At 48.9% G+C, this 27,179-nt stretch overlaps 1 protein-coding gene and 2 long non-coding RNA genes across 4 annotated transcripts; 1 reads left to right on the forward strand and 2 right to left on the reverse strand.

The window, feature by feature from the left end:
- Nucleotides 1-520: 520 nt before the first annotated feature.
- Nucleotides 521-3,130, reverse strand: LOC148115733 (uncharacterized). Its single transcript, XR_015731727.1, has 2 exons — nt 2,377-3,130; nt 521-1,314 (listed from the first exon to the last, which is right to left on the reverse strand). It is a non-coding gene; the product is annotated as an uncharacterized LOC148115733 (long non-coding RNA).
- Nucleotides 3,131-4,336: 1,206 nt separating this feature from the next.
- On the reverse strand, nt 4,337-15,760 carry LOC148115734 (uncharacterized). Of its 2 annotated transcripts, XM_087884120.1 has the most exons (6): nt 15,459-15,760; nt 6,727-6,789; nt 6,367-6,429; nt 6,134-6,196; nt 5,768-5,822; nt 4,337-5,469 (listed from the first exon to the last, which is right to left on the reverse strand). In XM_087884120.1, the coding sequence occupies exons 1-6, from the start codon at nt 15,478-15,480 to the stop codon at nt 5,403-5,405; spliced, it is 333 nt and encodes a 110-aa protein (XP_087740246.1). In that variant the 5' UTR covers nt 15,481-15,760; the 3' UTR covers nt 4,337-5,402. The 2 variants fall into 2 exon arrangements, with proteins under 2 accessions (XP_087740246.1, XP_087740245.1); XM_087884119.1 differs by lacking the exon at nt 15,459-15,760 and having other exon boundaries at nt 6,727-7,368.
- LOC148115735 (uncharacterized) lies at nt 8,295-27,039 on the forward strand. The gene is made up of 4 exons (XR_015731719.1): nt 8,295-8,379; nt 22,546-22,608; nt 24,851-25,026; nt 26,225-27,039. It is a non-coding gene; the product is annotated as an uncharacterized LOC148115735 (long non-coding RNA).
- The last annotated feature ends 140 nt before the right edge of the window (nt 27,040-27,179 follow it).

The raw sequence follows: 27,179 nt of genomic DNA on the forward strand, positions 1-27,179 counted from the left end.
GAGTGGATCCTTTTTATGGATATACTACACTTTTAGACAGTTTTAATAATACATCGCCCAGAGTCCCTCTGTAAATGGAGGGGTGGGCTATCTAACTTATATAAGGCAAATCAAGTAAATTTAAGGGGCGGGATCCACTGCGTCAAAAAACCCACCGGCGGGGTACAGTCCCACTGTGACTGAGGGGCGGCCTATCTAACTTCCACAAAGAATAAATTTACGGGGTCCCTACTATATCATATGTGGTGGACTTGTATGAAAGCAAAAGACTATTGGAAGAAAATACATATCTGGTTGGAAAAGATTATTAAACAAAGTATAGATTTGAAACGAAAAGTATTTCTGTTGGGCATAATGCCGGAGGCTTATGATAAAGGGACCACATATTTAGTTTTGCCTATATTGACAGCAGCAAGGGTTATATTTGCAAAATACCAGATGAGGATGAGGATGTAATTCGGAAAATCTTAGATTGTGCTGAGATGAACAGACTAACTTTAAAAATAAAAGAAGATATTACTTGATATGGAATACATTTTATGAGGGGTTAGAGATAAGAGATAGAAATTAGATGAAGGAAGATTATGGATATATAAATTAAATACAAAGATGGTTGATAATTATAAATATACTTGACAAAAGTATAAATAAGCTAATAGAAAAGGAAATTTAGCTAAAACTGTTTGGAATTATCATCATCATCATCATCATCATCATCAGTATATGTGTAAATACTTTTGATTGCTTTTCTTTTTTTGTTCTTCTTTTGTTAACTGGAATTCTCAGCGGCTTCGAGGCCGCCCTGCCGCTTGTTCCAGCTGGTTTAGGGCGGGGCGATTTTTAAAGTCTCGGCAGAGGAAGTTTAGTTACTTCCTTTGGCTTAGTGTCAACTTTTAGTTGCAAGGCTGACTCAGGCTTCCCTCCTTCCGAGGTGGGTAAAGTGAGGAGCCAGATTGTTGGGGGAAGAGGCTGACTCTGGCAACCGCTTAGCGAGGGCTGTGAAGCGGTATCGAAGTCGAAGTCCTGTTGCTATTGCTCCGTGGTCTCCCAGCCTCCTCGCTTCTCTCCTTTTCCTTCACTGCTCTCGCCACTTTCCCCGCAGTTGCTTCCAGAAGGGAAGGGGGAGCGCAGAAGAAAGTGCCCGCTTCTTAGCCGTCTGAGTTAGGGAACGAGGGGGCCGGGAGGGGAGGATCGCACCTTTCCCACCAGATACTCCCCGGTGCCGCGCTAGCCCAGGCGGCCACCAGTTGCAATAGCGACGATGCTGCCGAGCAAGGAAGCCTCGGTCTGCCCATTTCTGCCAATCAGCCCTTCCTGCACAGAGTGAGAAAAAGGGACCATTTGCTCCCAAATTTGTGAAGACCAGCTGTGACCAGCACAGGCCGGTGAGTAATTCTGCCTCTGTTCCTTGTTGCAGGAGCCAGGAGACTGGAGGTGTCCCTGCTTCTGTCTCTCCAACCAGGACCCCCCACCCCCACCCCGGATTCGGAGGTCAGTGTCCTGAGGCCTTTCCCTGCTGCCTGCCTGCCTCCCTCGGGGTTTGAAGCTGGAGGCGGGAGGAGGAAAACCTCCTGGGAGATGGCAAGGAAGCCCTCCTGCTGAAGAGGGAGCTGGGGGAGAAGGAAAAATTTGGATTATGGTTTAAAGGGCGGCTCCTCCAGTCATTCCCACATTTACTCCAAAACCACCATCCTTTCTTTCCTTGCTTTCAACTACTTTCTTTATCATGCAGAAGTAAAAGGGAACCTTTTGAAAAATGCCCCTTGATAACTCTGTGTGCATGTGTGAATGAGTGAGTGAGTGAGTGAGTGAGTGAGACAGACAGACAGAAAGAGGGAGGGAGAGGGAGCGAATGAATGAATGAATTCTTTTGAAGTCAATTCTCCCCTTGCAGGTCAAAATGAAGCCCAGAGAGGATGGTATTTGAACACACAACTGGGCCTCTCTCTAGTCTCAGGTCAGCCTCTGCCATTCCTGTATTTGTGGTTTTCTTGTTTCTTGTTGCCTTAATATCCTTTGCCTTTTCTCCCAGGCATCTTTCCTGGGAAGTTGTCAATAAGGAATTGGTTGCCACATTAAGGGGGGAGGGCTTCATGGCAGCTCCTTCTCCTTGCATAGAAGCCCCCTTGGATTTTGGGATTAATTAAAAGGAGGAAAGAGAGGAAGAGGCAGTGGTGGGATTCAGCCAGTTCGCACCACTTCGGGAGAACCGGTTGTTAACTTTCTGAGCAGTTTGGCAAACTGGCTGTTGGAAGAAATCATTAGGGCAGAGAACCGGTTGTTAAATTACTTGAATCCCACCACTGGGAAGAGGGCAAGGAAGGGTCCCCCCCCTCCGCGCACCCCGCTTTGCCTTCAGCCCTAATTCTTTCCTACCTGTGAGACTTCTGGGCCTTGGAGTCCAGAGGCTCCCGCTGCCCCTCTTTCTGCCCCGGGCGAGAGCAGCGGGAGCGGACGGCCCCCCATCCCGAGCGGCGCCGCATCCCCACCTGCAGACTCGCCGTTGTTCATGGCTCCTTCTCTTCTCCGCGCAACTCAGGACCCTCAGCGGCTTAAATTGGTGGCCGGAGCTCCGCCTCGGGCTGCGATTCCTTCGTCACGCCTCCTTCCTCTCTCACGGCTCCTCCTCCGGGACCGCCACCAAGGCTCCGCCGCCTCCAGCCCTTCGCCCAGGGCTGTCAAACCCCCCATGGGAAGCGGCGACTGAGTGGCCCCCGGGGCCTCTGCCGGCGCAAATGGAGCTTGGGAGGGGGGCGCTCGGGGGGGGGGCAGAGGGAGGGCGAGCAAAACCAAAGAAGAAAAAGGAGAGAGGTTTCTTTGCATCCAAGAAGGGCCAGGAAAGGAGAAAAGGGGAGGAGGAAAGGCAAATTAAAAGAAGGAAGGAGAGGAAGAGAGCAGGGCAGGGTTGCCCCCCCCCGCACCCGTCTTTGCCTTCCGCCCTCATTCCTTCCTACCTCTGAGCCTTCTGGGCCTTGGAGTCCATGGGGCGCAAAGGGGCCGGAGGGCCTCCACCCTCACTCCCCAAAGCGCCCGCAGCTCCGTTTCTCCTGGTCCCGCGCGGCGGATGAGGAAGTGCAAAAAGCCCCAGAAGGGAGCGGCATCTGCCCGCCGAGTTTCCTCTACGCGGCGGAGCCTTTGGCTTCTGCTTCTGCTTCTGCTCCTGCTCCGGGTGGGTTGCCCTCTGGGCAGCCCTGCCAGCCCGTCCACGGGAGCCCTGAAGCGGTGCGAGGAGAGAAGCGGGGGCGGCCCAGAACACCCGTTGCCTCTACTCCTAACTTACTCCATGGCTACCGCTCCTCCTCCTCCAACGCCCTCCGATTCCCGCCACCGCTGTGGCCCTGGGGGACAAGGCCAGGCTCTGGGTGCCCAAGAGGGGAGTGGAGCCGCCGCTTGAGTTCCCTTCTCCGTCCTCCGGCTCCGATACTGTGAACGGTGCAAGCGTAGAACGGGACCGCTGCATAGACCCCCTCCAGACACACACACGAGATTGGCGCTGCTATGATCTTTCTGGTAAATAAGCTCCGATTGCGACTCCCTCGCTGGTTGTTTTGCGTTGAGACGAGACTCTCCCTTGCATTGGGCCGTTCCGTCGTTTGGACTCTGAGCGGGAAGATCCGAGGCTTTTTCGGCTGCCAAGCGTCAAATGATGGATGAAAGCGACGTTTCCATTGCGGCTGTTCTTGTTCCTTCCCACCGACAATATAGACCAAATCTTCTTGACTGCAAGTTCCGCCTTTTTTTCTTTACAAACAGTCCCTGAGAAAAGGCGTCTTGGAAACAGGCGTTGGGATGCGGGCGATGGGACCTGGGAATGACGGGGGGGGGAGGGCGGGGAAGAGCCGCAGCCTCAGGGAAGAGATACCTTGGTCACCCCGAGAGGACTTTGGGGGGTGCAAGGAAAGCGTTTCCGAAAGAACTCCCTTGTTTCCCAGGGAGGAAAAGGTGAGAAAGATTCTGTATTGTCATCTTACAGTGAGAGATGGAGCTCCTATTCATTCTCCCGTTTGTTGTCTGGACCGCCTTGAAGGGCTCTCCAATGTCTCCTCCGATCAGGATTCCCAGACCAGGGATGGAGCCTGCCTAGCCTGAATCCAAGGGGGCTTCTGGACCCACCCACAGCCTTTGCCAAACACACACACACACACACACACACACACACACACACACGTATGTGTCCACACACACCTTATTCGGAGGACCCCAATTCTGTGATTATTTAGAAATGTTAGTTCCTGCTATTAAGGGTGAACTTAAGAAAGACAAATTAACACACACTTTCATGGACAGAACGTGGCTCAATGACTGCAGATTTTCTCCATCGGGATCTTTTATTTTTTTTTAATATTTAATTGAAGAACTGCTGAAAATTAGTTCCCCCAAAGAGTCTGCCCCATACAATCTGCCCCATGATAATCCTGAGTCTGTCATTTGATATTTTAAAAAGTTTCCTACAGTTACAAAGAAGCAGATACAAATTTCTTTATTATCATATTCTACAAATTTAATCAAATACGAATATGAATTTATTATATTTTGTAGTCAATGTTTTTCTTCGTATACTTCAACTGTCATACATTCATATTTGAAGTAAAAGGAAAACTCAAGTTGAAAATATACTCAATTAGAATTTCCTGCGGATGGAAGCCCTGAGCTCAGTTAAATTCTAAGCAACTCAACTGACTTAGAAAAAGAGTCCCATAGCAAAATCAAAGCCGAGGGGACTCCAGTTTTAAATGCTCTGGACTTTTACAGTGCAAATTCAGGCAGCCCTCCAGGTCAGGGTTGTCCCCAAGGTGCTTTTTTCAAGAGGCAACTGGACTTTTCTTGCTTTTCCTGGAAGACTTTTCTTGCTTCTCATCCAAGAGGTCCCCTCAGTAACATGGTTGTTCAGTGAATCTGCCTCCCGCATTTCCTTGGCACCTGGGAACCCCAGGGTGCCCCAACCTTCATAAATTTGAGTCCATTTTCAAGCATCTGAATTTTCATCAGGAGATCCTGAGGATCCTGCAACTTCTGTAAGTTGTAATTCCCTTTTTTCAGTGCCATTGAAACTTTGAATGGTCACTAAGGCTGTCATTGACTTAGTCCTTATTCAAGGACGACCTGTATATGAAGCTTCTCAGAGAGGAAAGTATGAAAGTGGCCAGCCTTTTGCTGAGTCTCTGCTGATAAAGACTCTTTGTTCTTTGTTCTGTGGAGTGTCCGGGAGAGTCCTGAAGAAACCTCCTCAGGCACCAGCTGGATCTGGGCATGCAGACCTGTGAGATTCTCCAGCACAAGCCAGAAGGACGGTGTGTGTGTGTGTGTGTGTGTGTGTGTGTGTGTGTGTGTGTGTGTAGACAGAGGGGTGGACGATGGTGGATCATTCTGCTGCAAACAGACATCAGGGCCACTTCCTGGAACTACCTTAACCGACAAGCGGTGAACAGTTCAAGAGCAGAATAAAATATGCTGCCTCTCTGGATCCACCTGAAAAAACAAATAGGAGACAAATATAAGACAAATTGGGGACATAAAGAACACTTTGGATTTAAATTGTCACCATCTCTTGATATGGGAATATCTTTAGAATTTGTTCAGAAGGAATATCGGCTCTTGGATTGGATCATTTTGTAAATTTTCCCTCTGAAATCTTATATCAGTTGGCACAGGGCAGCATTGGGTACTCCCAAACTCAAAATTGAGGAGGGGAGGATGCTGAGCTCTGGGTCCTAGACATGGGATACCCAGGGAATCCCAGCATTGACCAATTCTCAGATTTGCTTACCACTGCCTAAGAAAGAGAACACGGAAGTTCCAAGGAAGCAAAGCTCCCTCTTGACCTGTGAAGAAACAGACAGGAGACAGTTTTGACAGCTGAACCCCAAAGAGTTTCAGGAAATCTGCCCCACAAAGTACCTTTCAAGAGCCAATAAACTCCCAAGACTCACTGTACCCAGATCTCTTTGGGAATCCTCTGCATTGTTCCCTTGGCAATGGAAGATACTTTCCTTTTCCAGAGGATCCCAGGGGGCTTCTGTACAAGGAGAAGGAGCTGCCACCGAAAACCTCCCCCACACCCGCCTTTCACGCTGCAGGCAATTCCTCTGCAGGGGTGGCTGTCAGAGCAGGATCCCCGCTTCTTTTCTCTCACCTCCCACCGGAGGATTCTCAGGCTGGATCTGAAGACTGATAGCACACTTGAATCCATCCAGACCTGCAAGAGCAACAGAGGTCAAATTCAGACTCTTGGTCGCCATCAGGGCTCTTTGGGGAGGGAGGGTTTGGGACATTCGGTCCCCATCGAGTTTCCCTCTCAGGGTTCTTACTCAGGGCCTCCCAGGAAAGGTGGGTGCCCAGAGAAATGCAAGGAAGGCAGAGCCTCACCTGAGACTACAGAAAGGCCCAGTTGCGCCTTCAGACACAATCCTCTCTGGGCTTCGTTTGGACCTGCAAGGGGACAATTGACCAGAGATGAAAACACAGACAGATACAGACAGACACACAGACACACAAAATGAAGATGCCTCAACATTTGTCAAGAGCTTAACTTTGACCTCTTTATGCTAAAATAGGTGAAGGCAGGAAAAGAAAGGAAGGGGCTTTGAGGCCCCCTTTGCCGCCAAGGAGTCTCCCTCCCTCTCCCAGGCAGTTCTTCCCCTCCCACGTCCCCCTTCAGCCCCTGAGGGGGCCAAGAGAGCCAGAGGTGAAAGGCCCAAGGAGATTCCAGCCCCTCCACAAACTGACCTCTGAATCTGAGGGGCCATAGTTGTAGGGCCAGAGGGAGGGACACCTCCAGGCTCCTTCGTCCTGCAAAAAGGCAAGTAAGAGTCAGAGTTACATCATTGATCCCAGAGGAAGATTCATTCATAATCCCAGGGGTCCCGCAGGAAAGTTTATCTGAGGGCTGATCCTCCTCTCCCTTTCTTTCAAGGGGTCTCCGTCTCAGATGGGGGGAAGAGCTGAAGCGAGGAAGGTGTAAAGGAGGGGATCCAGATAGTTCCCACTGGCCTGCTACTTCCCGAGTTCCCATCAGTGGCCGAAGGGAGGTCTAGGATCCCACTTTCCCAGCTGGTTTTCTTGGATAGCAAGTCAGGCCATCGCTGGACTGTGTATGTGTTTGGAAGGGGGGGGATTGTGGGGGGAGAGTTTTCTATCGGATTGGAAAGGAAGGAAGGTACAAAAACGTATCGTTTTCGCTGGCAGAGGGAGGGCTAGCAAAAACAAAGAAAAAAGCAAAGAAAGAACAAAAAGGAGAAAGGTTTCTTGGCATTTGAGCATCCAAGAAGGGCCAGAAAAGGAGAAAAGGGGATGAGAAAAGAAAAATTAAAAGAAGGAAAGAGAGGAAGAGAGCAAGGAAGGGTTGCCCCCCCAGGCGCCCCCCTTTGCCTGCAGCCCTCATTCCTTCCTATTTCTGCGACTTCTGGGCCTTGGAGTCCATGGGGCGCAAAGGGGCCGGAGGGCCTCCACCCTGACTCAGTCCCGTTTCTCCTGGTCCAGAGGGGCAGAGGAGGAAGTGCAAACACGGAAAGTCCCGAAACAAAACTGCATCTTTCGCGCTGAGTTTCCTGTACGCGGCACAGCCTTTGCCTTCCGCTTCTGCTTTTGCTCCTGGACGGTCGCCCTCAGGGCAGCCCTGCCAGCTCGTCCACGGGAGCCCTGAAGCGGTGCGAGGAGACAAGCGGGACCGGCCCAGAATATACGGTAGGGCAATTCATCAGCTAGTCGAAGCAATGAGGATTTTGGGGAACTTCCCCTTATATCCCTCGCACTTTATATCCTTACTGTGTATTTGGTACAAGGATCGTCGCCTTCTACTGGTTGTGGGGGGTGGGTGGGTGGAGAGTTTTCTATCGGATTGGAAAGGAAGGAAGGTGCAAAAACGTATCGTTTTCGCTGGCAGAGGGAGGGCGAGCAAAAACAAAGAAAAAAGCAAAGAAAAAGCAAAAAGGAGAAATGTTTCTTTGCATCTGAGCATCCAAGAAGGGCCAGAAAAGGAGAAAAGGGGAGGAGGAAAGGCAAATTAAAAGAAGGAAAGAGAGGAAGAGAGCAAGGAAGGGTTGCCCCCCCCGCGCCCCCCCTTTGCCTGCAGCCCTCATTCCTTCCTACTTCTGCGACTTCTGGGCCTTGGAGTCCATGGGGCGCAAAGGGGCCGGAGGGCCTCCACCCTGACTCAGTTCCGTTTCTCCTCGTCCCGAGCGGCAGAGGAGGAAGTGCAAAAACGGGAAGTCCCGAAACAAAACTGCATCTGCGCGCTGAGTTTCCTCTACGCGGCGGAGCCTTTGCCTTCCGCTTCTGCTTTTGCTCCTGGACGGTCGCCCTCAGGGCAGCGCTGCCAGCCCGTCCACGGGAGCCCTGAAGCGGTGCGAGGAGACAAGCGGGACCGGCCCAGAATATACGGTAGGGGTAGGGCAATTCACCAGCTAGGGCTGCCGTTACCGTCCAGGATTTTCGCCGTCTAGTGGTTGGGGGGGGGGAGAGTTTTCAATCGGGTGGAAAGGAACGAAGGGTATCATTCCTGTTTATCCTTACCGTCCAGGATTTTCGCCGTCTAGTGGTTGGGCGGGGGGGGGGGGAGTTCTCGCCGTCTAGTGGTTGGGCGGGGGGGGGGGAGTTTTCAATCGGGTGGAAAGGAACGAAGGGTATCATTCCTGTTTATCCTTACCGTCCAGGATTTTCGCCGTCTAGTGGTTGGGCGGGGGGGGGGGAGAGTTATCTGTCGGGTGGAAAGGAACGAAGGGTATCATTCCTGTTTATCCTTACCGTCCAGGATTTTCGCCGTCTAGTGGTTGGGCGGGGGGGGGGGGAGAGTTTTCAATCGGGTGGAAAGGAACGAAGGGTATCATTCCTGTTTATCCTTACCGTCCAGGATTTTCGCCGTCTAGTGGTTGGGCGGGGGGGGGGGGGAGAGTTTTCAATCGGGTGGAAAGGAACGAAGGGTATCATTCCTGTTTATCCTTACCGTCCAGGATTTTCGCCGTCTAGTGGTTGGGCGGGGGGGGGGGGAGAGTTATCTGTCGGGTGGAAAGGAACGAAGGGTATCATTCCTGTTTATTGTTACCGTCCAGGATTTTCGCCCTCTAGTGGTTGGGCGGGGGGGGGAGAGTTATCTGTCGGGTGGAAAGGAACGAAGGGTATCATTCCTGTTTATTGTTACCGTCCAGGATTTTCGCCGTCTAGTGGTTGGGGGGGGGGAGAGTTTTCAATCGGGTGGAAAGGAACGAAGGGTATCATTCCTGTTTATCCTTACCGTCCAGGATTTTCGCCGTCTAGTGGTTGGGCGGGGGGGGGGGGAGTTCTCGCCGTCTAGTGGTTGGGCGGGGGGGGGGGAGTTTTCAATCGGGTGGAAAGGAACGAAGGGTATCATTCCTGTTTATCCTTACCGTCCAGGATTTTCGCCGTCTAGTGGTTGGGCGGGGGGGGGGGAGAGTTATCTGTCGGGTGGAAAGGAACGAAGGGTATCATTCCTGTTTATCCTTACCGTCCAGGATTTTCGCCGTCTAGTGGTTGGGCGGGGGGGGGGGGAGAGTTTTCAATCGGGTGGAAAGGAACGAAGGGTATCATTCCTGTTTATCCTTACCGTCCAGGATTTTCGCCGTCTAGTGGTTGGGCGGGGGGGGGGGGGAGAGTTTTCAATCGGGTGGAAAGGAACGAAGGGTATCATTCCTGTTTATCCTTACCGTCCAGGATTTTCGCCGTCTAGTGGTTGGGCGGGGGGGGGGGGAGAGTTATCTGTCGGGTGGAAAGGAACGAAGGGTATCATTCCTGTTTATTGTTACCGTCCAGGATTTTCGCCCTCTAGTGGTTGGGCGGGGGGGGGAGAGTTATCTGTCGGGTGGAAAGGAACGAAGGGTATCATTCCTGTTTATCCTTACCGTCCAGGATTTTCGCCGTCTAGTGGTTGGGCGGGGGGGAGAGTTTTCTGTCGGGTGGAAAGGAACGAAGGGTATCATTCCTGTTTATCCTTACCGTCCAGGATTTTCGCCGTCTAGTGGTTGGGCGGGGGGGGGGAGAGTTATCTGTCGGGTGGAAAGGAACGAAGGGTATCATTCCTGTTTATTGTTACCGTCCAGGATTTTCGCCGTCTAGTGGTTGGGCGGGGGGGGAGAGTTATCTGTCGGGTGGAAAGGAACGAAGGGTATCATTCCTGTTTATCCTTACCGTCCAGGATTTTCGCCGTCTAGTGGTTGGGCGGGGGGGGAGAGTTATCTGTCGGGTGGAAAGGAACGAAGGGTATCATTCCTGTTTATCCTTACCGTCCAGGATTTTCGCCGTCTAGTGGTTGGGCGGGGGGGGGGGAGAGTTTTCGCCGTCTAGTGGTTGGGCGGGGGGGGAGAGTTTTCTGTCGGGTGGAAAGGAACGAAGGGTATCATTCCTGTTTATCCTTACCGTCCAGGATTTTCGCCGTCTAGTGGTTGGGCGGGGGGGGGGGAGAGTTTTCGCCGTCTAGTGGTTGGGCAGGGGGGGGTAGAGTTTTCAATCGGGTGGAAAGGAACGAAGGGTATCATTCCTGTTTATCCTTACCGTCCAGGATTTTCGCCGTCTAGTGGTTGGGCGGGGGGGGGGGGAGAGTTTTCAATCGGGTGGAAAGGAACGAAGGGTATCATTCCTGTTTATCCTTACCGTCCAGGATTTTCGCCGTCTAGTGGTTGGGCGGGGGGGGGGGGAGAGTTTTCAATCGGGTGGAAAGGAACGAAGGGTATCATTCCTGTTTATCCTTACCGTCCAGGATTTTCGCCGTCTAGTGGTTGGGCGGGGGGGGGGGGAGAGTTTTCAATCGGGTGGAAAGGAACGAAGGGTATCATTCCTGTTTATCCTTACCGTCCAGGATTTTCGCCGTCTAGTGGTTGGGCGGGGGGGGGGAGAGTTTTCAATTGGGTGGTAAGGAACGAAGGGTATCATTCCTGTTTATCCTTACCGTCCAGGATTTTCGCCATCTAGTGGTTGGGCGGGGGGGGGGAGAGAGTTTTCTGTCGGGTGGAAAGGGGGGGGGAGAGTTTTCTGTCGGGTGGAAAGGAACAAAGGGTATCATTCCTGTTTATCCTTACCGTCCAGGATTTTCGCCGTCTAGTGGTTGGGCGGGGGGGGGAGAGTTTTCTGTCGGGTGGAAAGGAACGAAGGGTATCATTCCTGTTTATCCTTACCGTCCAGGATTTTCGCCGTCTAGTGGTTGGGCGGGGGGGGGGGGAGAGTTTTCTGTCGGGTGGAAAGGAACGAAGGGTATCATTCCTGTTTATCCTTACCGTCCAGGATTTTCGCCGTCTAGTGGTTGGGCGGGGGGGGGAGAGTTTTCGCCGTCTAGTGGTTGGGCGGGGGGGGAGAGTTTTCAATCGGGTGGAAAGGAACGAAGGGTATCATTCCTGTTTATCCTTACCGTCCAGGATTTTCGCCGTCTAGTGGTTGGGCAGGGGGGGGAGAGTTTTCGCCGTCTAGTGGTTGGGCGGGGGGGGGGACAGTTTTCTGTTGGGTGGAAAGGAACGAAGGGTATCATTCCTGTTTATCCTTACCGTCCAGGATTTTCGCCGTCTAGTGGTTGGGCGGGGGGGGGGAGAGTTTTCAATCGGGTGGAAAGGAACGAAGGGTATCATTCCTGTTTATCCTTACCGTCCAGGATTTTCGCCGTCTAGTGGTTGGGCGGGGGGGGGAGAGTTTTCAATCGGGTGGAAAGGAACGAAGGGTATCATTCCTGTTTATCCTTACCGTCCAGGATTTTCGCCGTCTAGTGGTTGAGCGGGGGGGGGGAGAGTTTTCAATCGGGTGGAAAGGAACGAAGGGTATCATTCCTGTTTATCCTTACCGTCCAGGATTTTCGCCGTCTAGTGGTTGGGCGGGGGGGGGGAGAGTTTTCAATCGGGTGGAAAGGAACGAAGGGTATCATTCCTGTTTATCCTTACCGTCCAGGATTTTCGCCGTCTAGTGGTTGAGCGGGGGGGGGGAGAGTTTTCAATCGGGTGGAAAGGAACGAAGGGTATCATTCCTGTTTATCCTTACCGTCCAGGATTTTCGCCGTCTAGTGGTTGGGCGGGGGGGGGGAGAGTTTTCTGTCGGGTGGAAAGGAACGAAGGGTATCATTCCTGTTTATCCTTACCGTCCAGGATTTTCGCCGTCTAGTGGTTGGGCGGGGGGGGGAGAGTTTTCAATCGGGTGGAAAGGAACGAAGGGTATCATTCCTGTTTATCCTTACCGTCCAGGATTTTCGCCGTCTAGTGGTTGGGCGGGGGGGGGGGAGAGTTTTCAATCGGGTGGAAAGGAACGAAGGGTATCATTCCTGTTTATCCTTACCGTCCAGGATTTTCGCCGTCTAGTGGTTGGGCGGGGGGGGGGAGAGTTTTCTGTCGGGTGGAAAGGAACGAAGGGTATCATTCCTGTTTATCCTTACCGTCCAGGATTTTCGCCATCTAGTGGTTGTGGGGAGGGGGGAGAGTTTTCTGTCGGGTGGAAAGGAACGAAGGGTATCATTCCTGTTTATCCTTACCGTCCAGGATTTTCGCCGTCTAGTGGTTGGGCGGGGGGGGGGGAGAGTTTTCAATCGGGTGGAAAGGAACGAAGGGTATCATTCCTGTTTATCCTTACCGTCCAGGATTTTCGCCGTCTAGTGGTTGGGCAGGGGGGGGAGAGTTTTCGCCGTCTAGTGGTTGGGCGGGGGGGGGAGAGTTTTCAATCGGGTGGAAAGGAACGAAGGGTATCATTCCTGTTTATCCTTACCGTCCAGGATTTTCGCCGTCTAGTGGTTGGGCGGGGGGGGGGAGAGTTTTCAATCGGGTGGAAAGGAACGAAGGGTATCATTCCTGTTTATCCTTACCGTCCAGGATTTTCGCCGTCTAGTGGTTGGGCGGGGGGGGGGGAGAGTTTTCAATCGGGTGGAAAGGAACGAAGGGTATCATTCCTGTTTATCCTTACCGTCCAGGATTTTCGCCGTCTAGTGGTTGGGCGGGGGGGGGAGAGTTTTCAATCGGGTGGAAAGGAACGAAGGGTATCATTCCTGTTTATCCTTACCGTCCAGGATTTTCGCCGTCTAGTGGTTGGGCGGGGGGGGGGAGAGTTTTCAATCGGGTGGAAAGGAACGAAGGGTATCATTCCTGTTTATCCTTACCGTCCAGGATTTTCGCCGTCTAGTGGTTGAGCGGGGGGGGGAGAGTTTTCAATCGGGTGGAAAGGAACGAAGGGTATCATTCCTGTTTATCCTTACCGTCCAGGATTTTCGCCGTCTAGTGGTTGGGCGGGGGGGGGAGAGTTTTCTGTCGGGTGGAAAGGAACGAAGGGTATCATTCCTGTTTATCCTTACCGTCCAGGATTTTCGCCGTCTAGTGGTTGGGCGGGGGGGGGGGAGAGTTTTCAATCGGGTGGAAAGGAACGAAGGGTATCATTCCTGTTTATCCTTACCGTCCAGGATTTTCGCCGTCTAGTGGTTGGGCGGGGGGGGGAGAGTTTTCTGTCGGGTGGAAAGGAACGAAGGGTATCATTCCTGTTTATCCTTACCGTCCAGGATTTTCGCCGTCTAGTGGTTGGGCGGGGGGGGGAGAGTTTTCAATCGGGTGGAAAGGAACGAAGGGTATCATTCCTGTTTATCGTTACCGTCCAGGATTTTCGCCGTCTAGTGGTTGGGCGGGGGGGGGAGAGTTTTCAATCGGGTGGAAAGGAACGAAGGGTATCATTCCTGTTTATCCTTACCGTCCAGGATTTTCGCCGTCTAGTGGTTGGGCGGGGGGGGGAGAGTTTTCTGTCGGGTGGAAAGGAACGAAGGGTATCATTCCTGTTTATCCTTACCGTCCAGGATTTTCGCCGTCTAGTGGTTGGGCGGGGGGGGGGGGAGAGTTTTCAATCGGGTGGAAAGGAACGAAGGGTATCATTCCTGTTTATCCTTACCGTCCAGGATTTTCGCCGTCTAGTGGTTGGGCGGGGGGGGGGGGGGAGAGTTTTCTGTCGGGTGGAAAGGAACGAAGGGTATCATTCCTGTTTATCCTTACCGTCCAGGATTTTCGCCGTCTAGTGGTTGTGGGGAGGGGGGAGAGTTTTCTGTCGGGTGGAAAGGAACGAAGGGTATCATTCCTGTTTATCCTTACCGTCCAGGATTTTCGCCGTCTAGTGGTTGGGCGGGGGGGGGAGAGTTTTCAATCGGGTGGAAAGGAACGAAGGGTATCATTCCTGTTTATCCTTACCGTCCAGGATTTTCGCCGTCTAGTGGTTGGGCGGGGGGGGGAGAGTTTTCTGTCGGGTGGAAAGGAACGAAGGGTATCATTCCTGTTTATCCTTACCGTCCAGGATTTTCGCCGTCTAGTGGTTGTGGGGAGGGGGGAGAGTTTTCTGTCGGGTGGAAAGGAACGAAGGGTATCATTCCTGTTTATCCTTACCGTCCAGGATTTTCGCCGTCTAGTGGTTGGGCAGGGGGGGGTAGAGTTTTCAATCGGGTGGAAAGGAACGAAGGGTATCATTCCTGTTTATCCTTACCGTCCAGGATTTTCGCCGTCTAGTGGTTGGGCGGGGGGGGGAGAGTTTTCTGTCGGGTGGAAAGGAACGAAGGGTATCATTCCTGTTTATCCTTACCGTCCAGGATTTTCGCCGTCTAGTGGTTGTGGGGAGGGGGGAGAGTTTTCTGTCGGGTGGAAAGGAACGAAGGGTATCATTCCTGTTTATCCTTACCGTCCAGGATTTTCGCCGTCTAGTGGTTGGGCAGGGGGGGGGGAGAGTTTTCAATCGGGTGGAAAGGAACGAAGGGTATCATTCCTGTTTATCCTTACCGTCCAGGATTTTCGCCGTCTAGTGGTTGGGCGGGGGGGGGAGAGTTTTCTGTCGGGTGGAAAGGAACGAAGGGTATCATTCCTGTTTATCCTTACCGTCCAGGATTTTCGCCGTCTAGTGGTTGTGGGGAGGGGGGAGAGTTATCTGTCGGGTGGAAAGGAACGAAGGGTATCATTCCTGTTTATCCTTACCGTCCAGGATTTTCGCCGTCTAGTGGTTGTGGGGAGGGGGGAGAGTTTTCTGTCGGGTGGAAAGGAACGAAGGGTATCATTCCTGTTTATCCTTACCGTCCAGGATTTTCGCCGTCTAGTGGTTGGGCGGGGGGGGGGGGAGAGTTTTCAATCGGGTGGAAAGGAACGAAGGGTATCATTCCTGTTTATCCTTACCGTCCAGGATTTTCGCCGTCTAGTGGTTGTGGGGAGGGGGGAGAGTTTTCTATCGGGTGGAAAGGAACGAAGGGTATCGTTCCCATTTATCGTTACCGTCCTGGATTTTCGCCGTCTAGTGCGGGGGGGAGAGTTTTCTATCGGGTTGGAAAGGAACGAAGGGTATCGTTCTCATTTATCGTTACCGTCCTGGATTTTCGCCGTCTAGTGGGGGGGGGAGAGTTTTCTATCGGGTTGGAAAGGAACGAAGATACAAAAATGTATCGTTCTTTTCGTGTGTATCACACGAAGAAACCCCGGGCGAGAGCGGCGGGAGTGGACAGCCCCCCATCCTGATCGGCGACGCATCCCTACCTGCAAACCCGCCGTTGTTCATGTCTCCTTCTCTTCTCCGCGCAACTCACGACCCTCAGCAGCTTAAATTGGTGGCCGGAGCTCCGCCTCGGGGCTGCGATTCCTTAGTCACACCTCCTTCCTCTCTCACGGCTCCTCCTCCGGGACCGCCACCAAGGCTCCATACCATTATTTCGTATATATCCTTACCATGTATTTCTCACATAGAACTTCGCCATCTAGTGGTTGTGGGGGTAATTTTTTCTCACGGTTTGGAAACTAAGGACGGTGATAAAACGTACCATTATTTCGTATATATCCTTACCGTGTATTTCTCACATGGAACTTCGCCATCTAGTGGTTGTGGGGGGAATATTTTCTCACAGTTTGGAAACTAAGGACGGTGAAAAAACGTACCATTATTTCGTATATATCCTTACCGTGCATTTCTCACATAGACCTTCGCCATCTAGTGGTTGTGGGGGTAATTTTTTCTCACGGTTTGGAAACTAAGGACGGTGATAAAACGTACCATTATTTCGTATATATCCTTACCCTGTATTTCTCACATAGAAGTTCGCCATCTAGTGGTTGTGGGGGGAATATTTTCTCACGGTTTGGAAACTAAGGACGGTGATAAAACGTACCATTATGTCGTATATATCCTTACCGTGTATTTCTCACAGACAACTTCGCCATCTAGTGGTTGTGGGGTGAATTTTTTCTCACGGTTTGGAAACTAAGGACGGTGATAAAACTTACCATTATTTTGTATATATCCTTACCGTGCATTTCTCACATAGACCTTCGCCATCTAGTGGTTGTGGGGGGAATTTTTTCTCACGGTTTGGAAACTAAGGACGGTGAAAAAACGTACCATTATTTCGTATATATCCTTACCGTGCATTTCTCACATAGACCTTCGCCATCTAGTGGTTGTGGGGGGAATTTTTTCTCACGGTTTGGAAACTAAGGACGGTGAAAAAACGTACCATTATTTCGTATATATCCTTACCGTGCATTTCTCACATAGACCTTCGCCAGCTAGTGGTTGTGGGGGTAATTTTTTCTCACGGTTTGGAAACTAAGGACGGTGATAAAACGTACCATTATTTCGTATATATCCTTACCGTGTATTTCTCACATGGAACTTCGCCATCTAGTGGTTGTGGGGGGAATATTTTCTCACAGTTTGGAAACTAAGGACGGTGAAAAAACGTACCATTATTTCGTATATATCCTTACCGTGCATTTCTCACATAGACCTTCGCCAGCTAGTGGTTGTGGGGGTAATTTTTTCTCACGGTTTGGAAACTAAGGACGGTGATAAAACGTACCATTATTTCGTATATATCCTTACCGTGCATTTCTCACATAGAACTTCGCCATCTAGTGGTTGTGGGGGGAATTTTTTCTCACGGTTTGGAAACTAAGGACGGTGAAAAAACGTACCATTATTTCGTATATATCCTTACCGTGCATTTCTCACATAGACCTTCGCCATCTAGTTAGTGGTTGTGGGGGTAATTTTTTCTCACGGTTTGGAAACTAAGGACGGTGATAAAACGTACCATTATTTCGTATATATCCTTACCGTGTATTTCTCACATAGAACTTCGCCATCTAGTGGTTGTGGGGGGAATTTTTTCTCACGGTTTGGAAACTAAGGACGGTGAAAAAACGTACCATTATTTCGTATATATCCTTACCGTGTATTTCTCACATAGAACTTCGCCATCTAGTGGTTGTGGGGGGAATTTTTTCTCACGGTTTGGAAACTAAGGACGGTGAAAAAACGTACCATTATTTCGTATATATCCTTACCGTGCATTTCTCACATAGACCTTCGCCATCTAGTTAGTGGTTGTGGGGGGAATTTTTTCTCACGGTTTGGAAACTAAGGACGGTGATAAAACGTACCATTATTTCGTATATATCCTTACCGTGTATTTCTCACATAGAACTTCGCCATCTAGTGGTTGTGGGGGGAATTTTTTCTCACGGTTTGGAAACTAAGGACGGTGAAAAAACGTACCATTATTTCGTATATATCCTTACCGTGTATTTCTCACATAGAACTTCGCCATCTAGTGGTTGTGGGGGGAATTTTTTCTCACGGTTTGGAAACTAAGGACGGTGAAAAAACGTACCATTATTTCGTATATATCCTTACCGTGTATTTCTCACATAGAACTTCGCCATCTAGTGGTTGTGGGGGGAATTTTTTCTCACGGTTTGGAAACTAAGGACGGTGAAAAAACGTACCATTATTTCGTATATATCCTTACCGTGTATTTCTCACATAGAACTTCGCCATCTAGTGGTTGTGGGGGGAATTTTTTCTCACGGTTTGGAAACTAAGGACGGTGAAAAAACGTACCATTATTTCGTATATATCCTTACCGTGCATTTCTCACATAGACCTTCGCCATCTAGTTAGTGGTTGTGGGGGGAATTTTTTCTCACGGTTTGGAAACTAAGGACGGTGATAAAACGTACCATTATTTCGTATATATCCTTACCGTGTATTTCTCACATAGAACTTCGCCATCTAGTGGTTGTGGGGGGAATTTTTTCTCACGGTTTGGAAACTAAGGACGGTGAAAAAACGTACCATTATTTCGTATATATCCTTACCGTGCATTTCTCACATAGACCTTCGCCAGCTAGTGGTTGTGGGGGTAATTTTTTCTCACGGTTTGGAAACTAAGGACGGTGATAAAACGTACCATTATTTCGTATATATCCTTACCGTGTATTTCTCACATAGAACTTCGCCATCTAGTGGTTGTGGGGGGAATTTTTTCTCACGGTTTGGAAACTAAGGACGGTGAAAAAACGTACCATTATTTCGTATATATCCTTACCGTGTATTTCTCACATAGAACTTCGCCATCTAGTGGTTGTGGGGGGAATTTTTTCTCACGGTTTGGAAACTAAGGACGGTGAAAAAACGTACCATTATTTCGTATATATCCTTACCGTGTATTTCTCACATAGAACTTCGCCATCTAGTGGTTGTGGGGGGAATTTTTTCTCACGGTTTGGAAACTAAGGACGGTGAAAAAACATACCATTATTTCGTATATATCCTTACCGTGCATTTCTCACATAGAACTTCGCCATCTAGTGGTTGTGGGGGGAATTTTTTCTCACGGTTTGGAAACTAAGGACGGTGAAAAAACGTACCATTATTTCGTATATATCCTTACCGTGTATTTCTCACATAGAACTTCGCCATCTAGTGGTTGTGGGGGGAATTTTTTCTCACGGTTTGGAAACTAAGGACGGTGAAAAAACGTACCATTATTTCGTATATATCCTTACCGTGTATTTCTCACATAGAACTTCGCCATCTAGTGGTTGTGGGGGGAATTTTTTCTCACGGTTTGGAAACTAAGGACGGTGAAAAAACATACCATTATTTCGTATATATCCTTACCGTGTATTTCTCACATAGAACTTCGCCATCTAGTGGTTGTGGGGGGAATATTTTCTCACAGTTTGGAAACTAAGGACGGTGAAAAAACATACCATTATTTCGTATATATCCTTACCGTGCATTTCTCACATAGAACTTCGCCATCTAGTGGTTGTGGGGGGAATTTTTTCTCACGGTTTGGAAACTAAGGACAGTGAAAAAACGTACCATTATTTCGTATATATCCTTACCGTGTATTTCTCACATGGAACTTCGCCATCTAGTGGTTGTTGGGGAGAAATTTTTCTCACGGTTTGGAAAGTAACTCCGGTGAAAAAAACGTACCATTATTTTCGCCAGTCTTTGGGTGCCGAAGACGCGCTCTGCCTGTGTCTTGCGAGTGGAGTGGAGCTGCCGCTTGAGTTCTCTTCTCCGTCCTCAGACTCCGATCATGTGAACGGTGCAAGCATAGAACGGGAAGTGGCCTAAGCAGCACATGCGATGCAGAGACACCCCACAGACACACACGAGACTGGCGCTGCTATGATCCTTCTGGTAAATAAGGCTCCGATTCCGACTCCGTCGCTGGTTGTTTTGTGTTGAGGCGATAGTGCCGCTCCAGACTCTCCCTTGCAAGGGGCCGTTCCCTCCTTTGGTCTCCCAGCGAGAAGATCCGAGGCTTTTCGGCTGCCAATCCTTTACTAATAGATGAAAGCGACGTTTCCATTGTGTCTGATGTTGTTCTTTCTCACTGACAATAGACCAAATCTTCTTGACTGCAAGTCTGGCGTGTTTCTCAGTCCCTGAGAAAAGGCGTGTAGGAAACAGGCGTTGGGATGCGGGCGATGGGACCTGGGAATGACGGGGGGGCAGGGCGGGGAAGAGCCGCAGCCTCAGGGAAGAGACATTAATTGCTGCTGTTAACAGTGAACTTAAGAAAGACAAATTAACACACACTTTCATGGACAGAACGTGGCTCAAATGACTGCAGATTTTCTCCATCGGGATCTTTTAATTTTTTTTTAATATTTAATTGAAGAACTGCTGAAAGTTTGTTTCCCCAAAGAGTCTGCCCCATACAATCTGCCCCATGATAATCCCGAGTCTGTGATTTGATATTTTAAAAAGTTCCCTACAGTTACAAAGAAGCAAATACAAATTTCTTTATTATCATATTCTACAAATTTAATCAAATATGAATATGAATTTATTATATTTTGTAGTCAATGTTTTTCTTCGGATGCTTCAACTGTCATACATTCATATTTGAAGTAAAAGGAAATCTCAAGATAAAAATATACTCAATTAGTATTTCCTGCGGATGGAAGCCCTGAGCTCAGTTAAATCCTAAGCAACTCAACTGACTTAGAAAAAGAATCCCATAGCAAAATCAAAGCCGAGGGGACTCCAGTTTTAAATGCTCTGGACTTTTACAGTGCAAATTCAGGCAGCCATCCAGGTGAGGGTTGTCCCCAAGGTGCTTTTTTCAAGAGGCAACTGGACTTTTATAGCTTTTCCTGGAAGACCTTTCACTTCTCACCGTTAACAGCAGCAACTAACGTTTCTAAATAATCACAGAATTGGGGTCCTCCGAATCAGGTGTGTGTGGTCAGATACGTGTGTGTCTGTGTGTGTGTGTGTTTCGCAAAGGCTGTCGGTGGGTCCAGAAGCCCCCTTGGATTCAGGCTAGGCAGGCTCCATCCCTGTTCTGGGAATCCTGATCCGAGGAGACATTGGAGAGCCCTTCAAGGCGGTCCAGACAACAAACGGGAGAATGAATAGGAGCTCCATCTCTCACTGTAAGATGACAATACAGAATCTTTCTCCCTCCTCACCTTTTCCTCTCTGGGAGACAAGGGAGTTCTTTCGGAAACGCTTTCCTTGCACCCCCCAAAGTCCTCTCGGGGTGACCAAGGTATCTCTTCCCTGAGGCTGCGGCTCTTCCCCGCCCCGCCCCCCCCCCGTCATTCCCAGGTCCCATCGCCCGCATCCCAACGCCTGTTTCCTAGACGCCTTTTCTCAGGGACTGTTTGTAAAGAAAAACAGGCCAGACTTGCAGTCAAGAAGATTTGGTCTATATTGTCGGTGGGAAGGAACAAGAACAGCCGCAATGGAAACGTCGCTTTCATCCATCATTTGACACTTGGCAGCCGAAAAGCCTCGGATCTTCTCGTTGGGAGTCCAAAGGAGGGATCGGCCCCTTGCAAGGGAGAGGCACGAGCTGCAGTATCGTCTCAACAGAAAACAACCAGCGACCGAGTCGCAATCGGAGCTTTATTTACGAGGAGGATCGTAGCAGCGCCAGTCTCGTGTGTGTGTCTGGAGGGGGTCTATGCAGCGCATGTGGTGCTTAGGCCACTTCCCCTTCTACGCTTGCACCGTTCACAGTGTCGGAGCCGGAGGACGGAGAAGAGAACTGAAGCGGCGGCTCCACTCCCCTCGGAAGACAGAGACCCGCAGAGCGCGTCTTGGGCACCCAGAGCCTGGCCTTGTCCCCCAGGGCCACAGCGGTGGCGGGAATCGGAGGGCGTTGGAGGAGGAGGAGCGGTAGCCATGGAGTAAGTTAGGAGTAGAGGCAACGGGTGTTCTGGGCCGCCCCCGCTTCTCTCCTCGCACCGCTTCAGGGCTCCCGTGGACGGGCTGGCAGGGCTGCCCAGAGGGCGACCCACCCGGAGCAGAAGCAGAAGCCAAAGGCTCCGCCGCGTAGAGGAAACTCGGCGCGCAGATGCCGCTCCCTTCTGGGGCTTTTTGCACTTCCTCATCCGCCGCGCGGGACAAGGAGAAACGGAGCTGCGGGCGCTTTGGGGAGTGAGGGTGGAGGCCCTCCGGCCCCTTTGCGCCCCATGGACTCCAAGGCCCAGAAGGCTCAGAGGTAGGAAGGAATGAGGGCGGAAGGCAAAGACGGGTGCGGGGGGGGGCAACCCTGCCCTGCTCTCTTCCTCTCTTTCCTTCTCTTAATTTTTCTTTCCTCCTCCCCTTTTCTCCTTTCCTGGCCCTTCTTGGCTGCTCAGATGCAAAGAAACCTTTCTCCTTTTTCTTCTTTCTTTGCTTTTTGCTTTGGTTTTGCTCGCCCTCCCTCTGCCCCCCCCGAGCGCCCCCCTCCCAAGCTCCATTTGCGCCGGCAGAGGCCCCGGGGGCCACTCAGTCGCCGCTTCCCATGGGGGCCCCGCGGGCCTTTGGTTTCACAGCCCTGGGCGAAGGGCTGGAGGCGGCGGAGCCTTGGTGGCGGTCCCGGAGGAGGAGCCGTGAGAGAGAAAGGAGGCGTGAGGCCACCAATTTAAGCCGCTGAGGGTCCTGAGTTGCGCGGAGAAGAGAAGAGATGAACAACGGCGAGTCTGCAGGTGGGGATGCGGCGCCGCTCGGGATGGGGGGCCGTCCGCTCCCGCCGCTCTCGCCCGGGGCAGAAAGAGGGGCAGCGGGAGCCTCCGGACAGGTCGGAGGGGCTCCGAGGGGCTCCTTTCCTCGATGCAGCCTCCTTTCCCTCCTCCCCAAGCATCAGATGTGGCCATCTGATGCTTGGACTATTGCAGTGGGCTCTCCTTGGGCCCACCCTTGAAGACTGTTCAGAAGCTAAACTGGTGCAGAATGCGGTGTTTGGAGTCCCTCGTGTAGCCCATGTTGCACTGCTGTTCAGTGAGTGCTGATGGCGACCAACTCTCTGAAGGGGCTTCTTTGTTGTTCTTCTAGATCAGGATGGATTCCGAAGTGCAGCCCATCTTCAAATCCAGGCTGGGAATCCTGGGATCAGAGGTGAGTGTGGGAGAGAAGTGGGAATCTTGCCCTGCAGAGGAATTGTTGGCAGCATGAATTGGGGTGGGGCAGTGGTGGGATTCAATTTTTTTAACAACCGGTTCTGTGGGCGTCGCTTAGTTGGGGGTGTGGCTATGTGGTCATGTGACTGGGTGGGCGTGGCTAGCCGGTCATGTGACCAGTGGGCGTGGCTATCTGCATAGGGACTACAGAGGGCTGAAAAAAATCATTTCTGACTGGTCCTCACACTTTTGACCGGTCCTCGCACTTATGACCATCCTCACATTTATGCCCGTTGCGGCATTCTTAACAACCGTGTCACTCATTTCACAACTGCTTCTCTTCACCATGGTGACAAGATAGGGCAAAAACGTAAAATGTGAGGACAGTCGTAAGTTCGAGGACTGGTCAAAAGTGTGAGGACCAGTCAAAAATAACTTTTTCAGCCCTCTGAGTAGTCCATATGCACAAAAGGATACAGCAATAGAGAGGGATGAAGGAAAGGAAGGGAAATTAGAGTAGGAGTGAGGGTAAGAGAGGGAGGAAGAGAGGAGGAGAAGGAGAAAGGAAGAGGAAGTAGGGAGGAGAAGAAGAGGGGGAGGAAGAGAAAGTAAGAAGGAAAGAAAAGAGAGGTGGTAGGTTTGAGGAGAAAGATTGCTGTACAATAAAAAAGATGAAAGGGAAGAAAGCCAACCCCAAACAAATATAAAGATATTAAGATAAAGAATGAATTGTTAAACTTTAAAGAATAAAAGAGAACAAATATGAATAAATAACAATAATTAGAAACACACATACAAACATACAATGTATTTTCTTTGAACAGAGTATTTGGCCGGTTCACAAATTTAAACAGTGTTTAGTCATTTCAATTAAATTTACAATTTCTATATTTCCTTTTTGCCATATTTATTCCTCATCTATTTTTGTAAAAAACCAATATTACCCTTCATCCTCATCTCTAATCTTAATCAAATTCAATTTTTCCCTTCTATTCTATATTATACCCCTTCCCATTGTCATCTATTTTTATATCCATCCTCACATTGGTTAATTATGTAATACAGTTGTTTAATACAAATTCAACATTTTAATATAAATCAATTAGTTATATAACTATCTTTTTCGTATATTAATCAATATGAACATGAATATTCCAATTATTTCCATGCAATCCAATTTCTTACAAATCAATTAATTATATTTACCAATAATAATAAACCAAATAATTTCCCCCATATATTCCTCCAAACCACAACTTAACCATTTCTGCTTTCAACACAATATGCAATTAATAGTATCTCAATTATTACAATTCCCTAGTTAAATAGAGCTTTTTTTCTTTTGTGTTTTAAAATCTTGAACTCTCCTCTTTTCCCCTAAATTTCCCATTGTTTGCACCTACCTCTTTTGGTGAGGAAAAAGAAAAAGAAATCTCTCTCTGCCTCATTTTGCCACCTTGCAACAACAGCAAAGCCAACAGCCTGCTTTACTTTCTGTTTCGTTTTTCAGCATAGCTAGGGGGAAAAAAATCAGCACTCTTTGCAAGCAAGCAGCAGAGCCCTGAGCAAAACAGCTGAGAGCAAATCAGCTGAGAGTCGGGAGCCGATCTAAGCAAGGGCTAATTAGCCTATGCTGAAGCTCCGCGGGCCAATAAAATTACAAAAAAACACCGAACCCTTTGTTAAATTGGTGGTTCGCCCACCCCTCGCCCACCACTATTTATTGGCAATAAATAGTGGTGCGGAGGGGAGGGGCGAACCACCAATTTAACAAAGGGTTCGGCCGAACCCTCTAGAACCGGCAGAATCCCACCACTGTGGGGGGGTTAACTTAGTGCCACCTCCTTCTCCTTTCATGGAAGCCCCCTTGGATCTTGGGATCAGGGGGAGCCACAGGTCCAGAGGATTCAAAGAGAGCTCTGGGGAACAGTTGGGTCCCGGGGGAAAATTCACAATCCCCATTGAGGGAGGATGTTTTGTGGGGCAGCTTTGCTCAAACTCTGGGGGGTTCAGCTCTCTCAAGTATCTCATGGCTATTTCTTCACAGGCCCAGGGGGAGCTTTGCTTCCTTGGAACTTCCATTTTCTCTGGAAAAGGTAAGCAGATTTTAGGAGATATTCCTGGGTTGGTTTGAGAATCAGTCAGGATTTAAGTAAACCTCACTCCTTTCTGTCGTAGTCAAAGTGCGATCCAGTATTTAAATCCAATTTTTCTCAAGTGTCTCATTTTTATCGTTTCAGGACAAGGCGGCTCCAGAGACACAGCATACCGTATTTTATTCTGCTCTTAGGCTGCTCAGCAATTGGAGTTCAAGATGTGACTCACGCTGCTTTCTCCTTTTGTTGCCTCTGAAGCAGAATTCCAGGAGGTCTCCAGGTATTTTCTGCCTTCCAAGGAAGATTCCCCAACTTTTCTGGTAAGTCCTTTGGACCCACAAAGATTGGGCCTCAGTTCATTCTCTTCCACAGGATTCCAGGATTTAGGGAGAATGAGATCAAGATTCCCAACAGCCTGAATTGGTTAAAGATTGTATGATTAAATGGGCACAGAGTTTTGCAGAACCAGTGATGTTGGAAACATGGGAGAAAATATGGGTTCAGAATGTTAAATTTACACAATCGCAGAATTTGAGGGAAAATTTTTATAAAATGTTTTACAGATGGCATTTAGATCCCAAGAAATTGTCATGTATGTACCCTAATGTTCAGCCAAAATGTTGGAGATGTGATTGTTTAGATGCTACATATTACCATGTTTGGTGGAATTGTAAGAAAGTTAAGGCTTTTTGGATAAAAATATGGTGGGTTATGCAGAATGTTTTGAAGAAAAAAATTCAATTTTCTCCACAATTGTTTTTATTGGGTATAGTAAAGGGTTTTACATTGGATGAAACTAAGTTGATATTGTATATGATAACAGCAGCGAGATTATTGATAGGTAAATACTGGAAAAATGAAGCTTTACCCACTATTGAAGAATGGACTTTGAAGATGGCCAGTTTTGCCGAGATGGCGAAGATTTCAGCATATTTAAAAGATTGCTCACAAGAGACTTATGAATGGGAATGGAAAAAATGGATAGATTATGTGCAGAACAAATATCAAATTAGGAAGTATCAAATAGCTTTTCATTGAAAGTATTATATAAAAATAGAAATGTATGAATTTTGTGAAGATAAAAAATTATAAGGGGGTTTGAGGGGTTCAAGTTTTATAAAAAGGGGATTTTGATGGGATTATACTCTGTGGAAGTCAGGGGGGGAGGATTAGGGGGGTTTGGGGGGGTTAGGGTGGGGAGTGTGGGGTGGGTTGGGGGGAAAAAAATGGGGTGAAAATGTAATTGTAAAACTTTTGCAATAAAAAAAAAAGATTCCCAACAGCCACATATTTCTCTCTGCTCTTCCAGCTACTCATAAATGGCCTAGTTGGACAAATAGCCGTGAAGACTGAGTGTTGAACAAATCCAAAGCATCTTTTGTAGCTTTCATGGGGAATTCATCCCAGGCCCAGGTCTATACCTCACTCAGAACCTACTATATATTGCAAAGAGCAGGACCTGGGACACAAAAGGACAGCACCTCCTTCTAATTAAACCTCTCCCACATTGAATTCTAGGGAATCTCACACTTCTGTGTGCCCAGATTCAGCTGGTGGCTAACTAGGTTTCTTCAGGATCTCCTGGACCAACATTAGAAGAAAGGACAACAGCTCCTGCTCTTTTATCGGCAGGGACTTTGCGAAAGGAAGGCCACATTAATACTTTTCTCTCTGAAAAACATCATATACTCAAGAAGTTCAGCTGCCTTTTCACTCTGATGGGTTTATACCCCCAAAATTTAACCCCCCCCCTGAGTTCTACAGGGCTATTCGAATTTGCACTCTTATCATTCAAAGCACTTTAAGCTGGAGTCCCCTTTTATTCTGCGATTGGAAATACTTTGCGTCTGAAAATTGGGGTTCTTTTTATACGTCATTTTTGCTGGAAATTTAACTGACCTCAGGGATTCCACCCATAGAAAATATGAATTGAATCACGTATTTATTTTTATACTCAGATTTCTTTTACTTGAAATATGAATATTAAAGTATTTTGATAGAGATAAAAAGAGTAAGCATAAAATATCACAAATCCAGGTGAAAACCATATTCACTATAAAGCCGGATATTTCTTGAATGGGAAGAATAAATAAATAAATTTGTAGTTGCTTTTTTTTAAGTATAGGAAACTTGTACAAAATAACAAAAAATAGATTTGGAATTAGGATGGGATATCAGAGCTCTTTCAAGGAACAAATTTTTAGTCATTGTTCCATTAAAACCTACAAAAACTGAATAACTGTTTTTGATATACAAAATACTTACCTGGAGATGTATTTGAGACCAGGTGTGAGTAAAAAAGAATAAAATCATACTTCTTGTACCAAAGTTTGCTCTGCTTTTGTCTCCTGGGTGTAGAATTTGGGGGAGTGTTGTGGATGAAGAAACCACATGGTTTTGCAATCTTCTGGAGTCAGCTGTGGTTTACTAGATATGGAGTACAGGTAGTCCTCAAGGCAGGTGGGGTCCTGGA

This window comes from Pantherophis guttatus, chromosome 2, assembly GCF_059756535.1.
Source record: "Pantherophis guttatus breed Tessera chromosome 2, ASM5975653v1, whole genome shotgun sequence".
Classification (NCBI taxonomy): Eukaryota; Metazoa; Chordata; class Lepidosauria; order Squamata; family Colubridae; genus Pantherophis; species Pantherophis guttatus.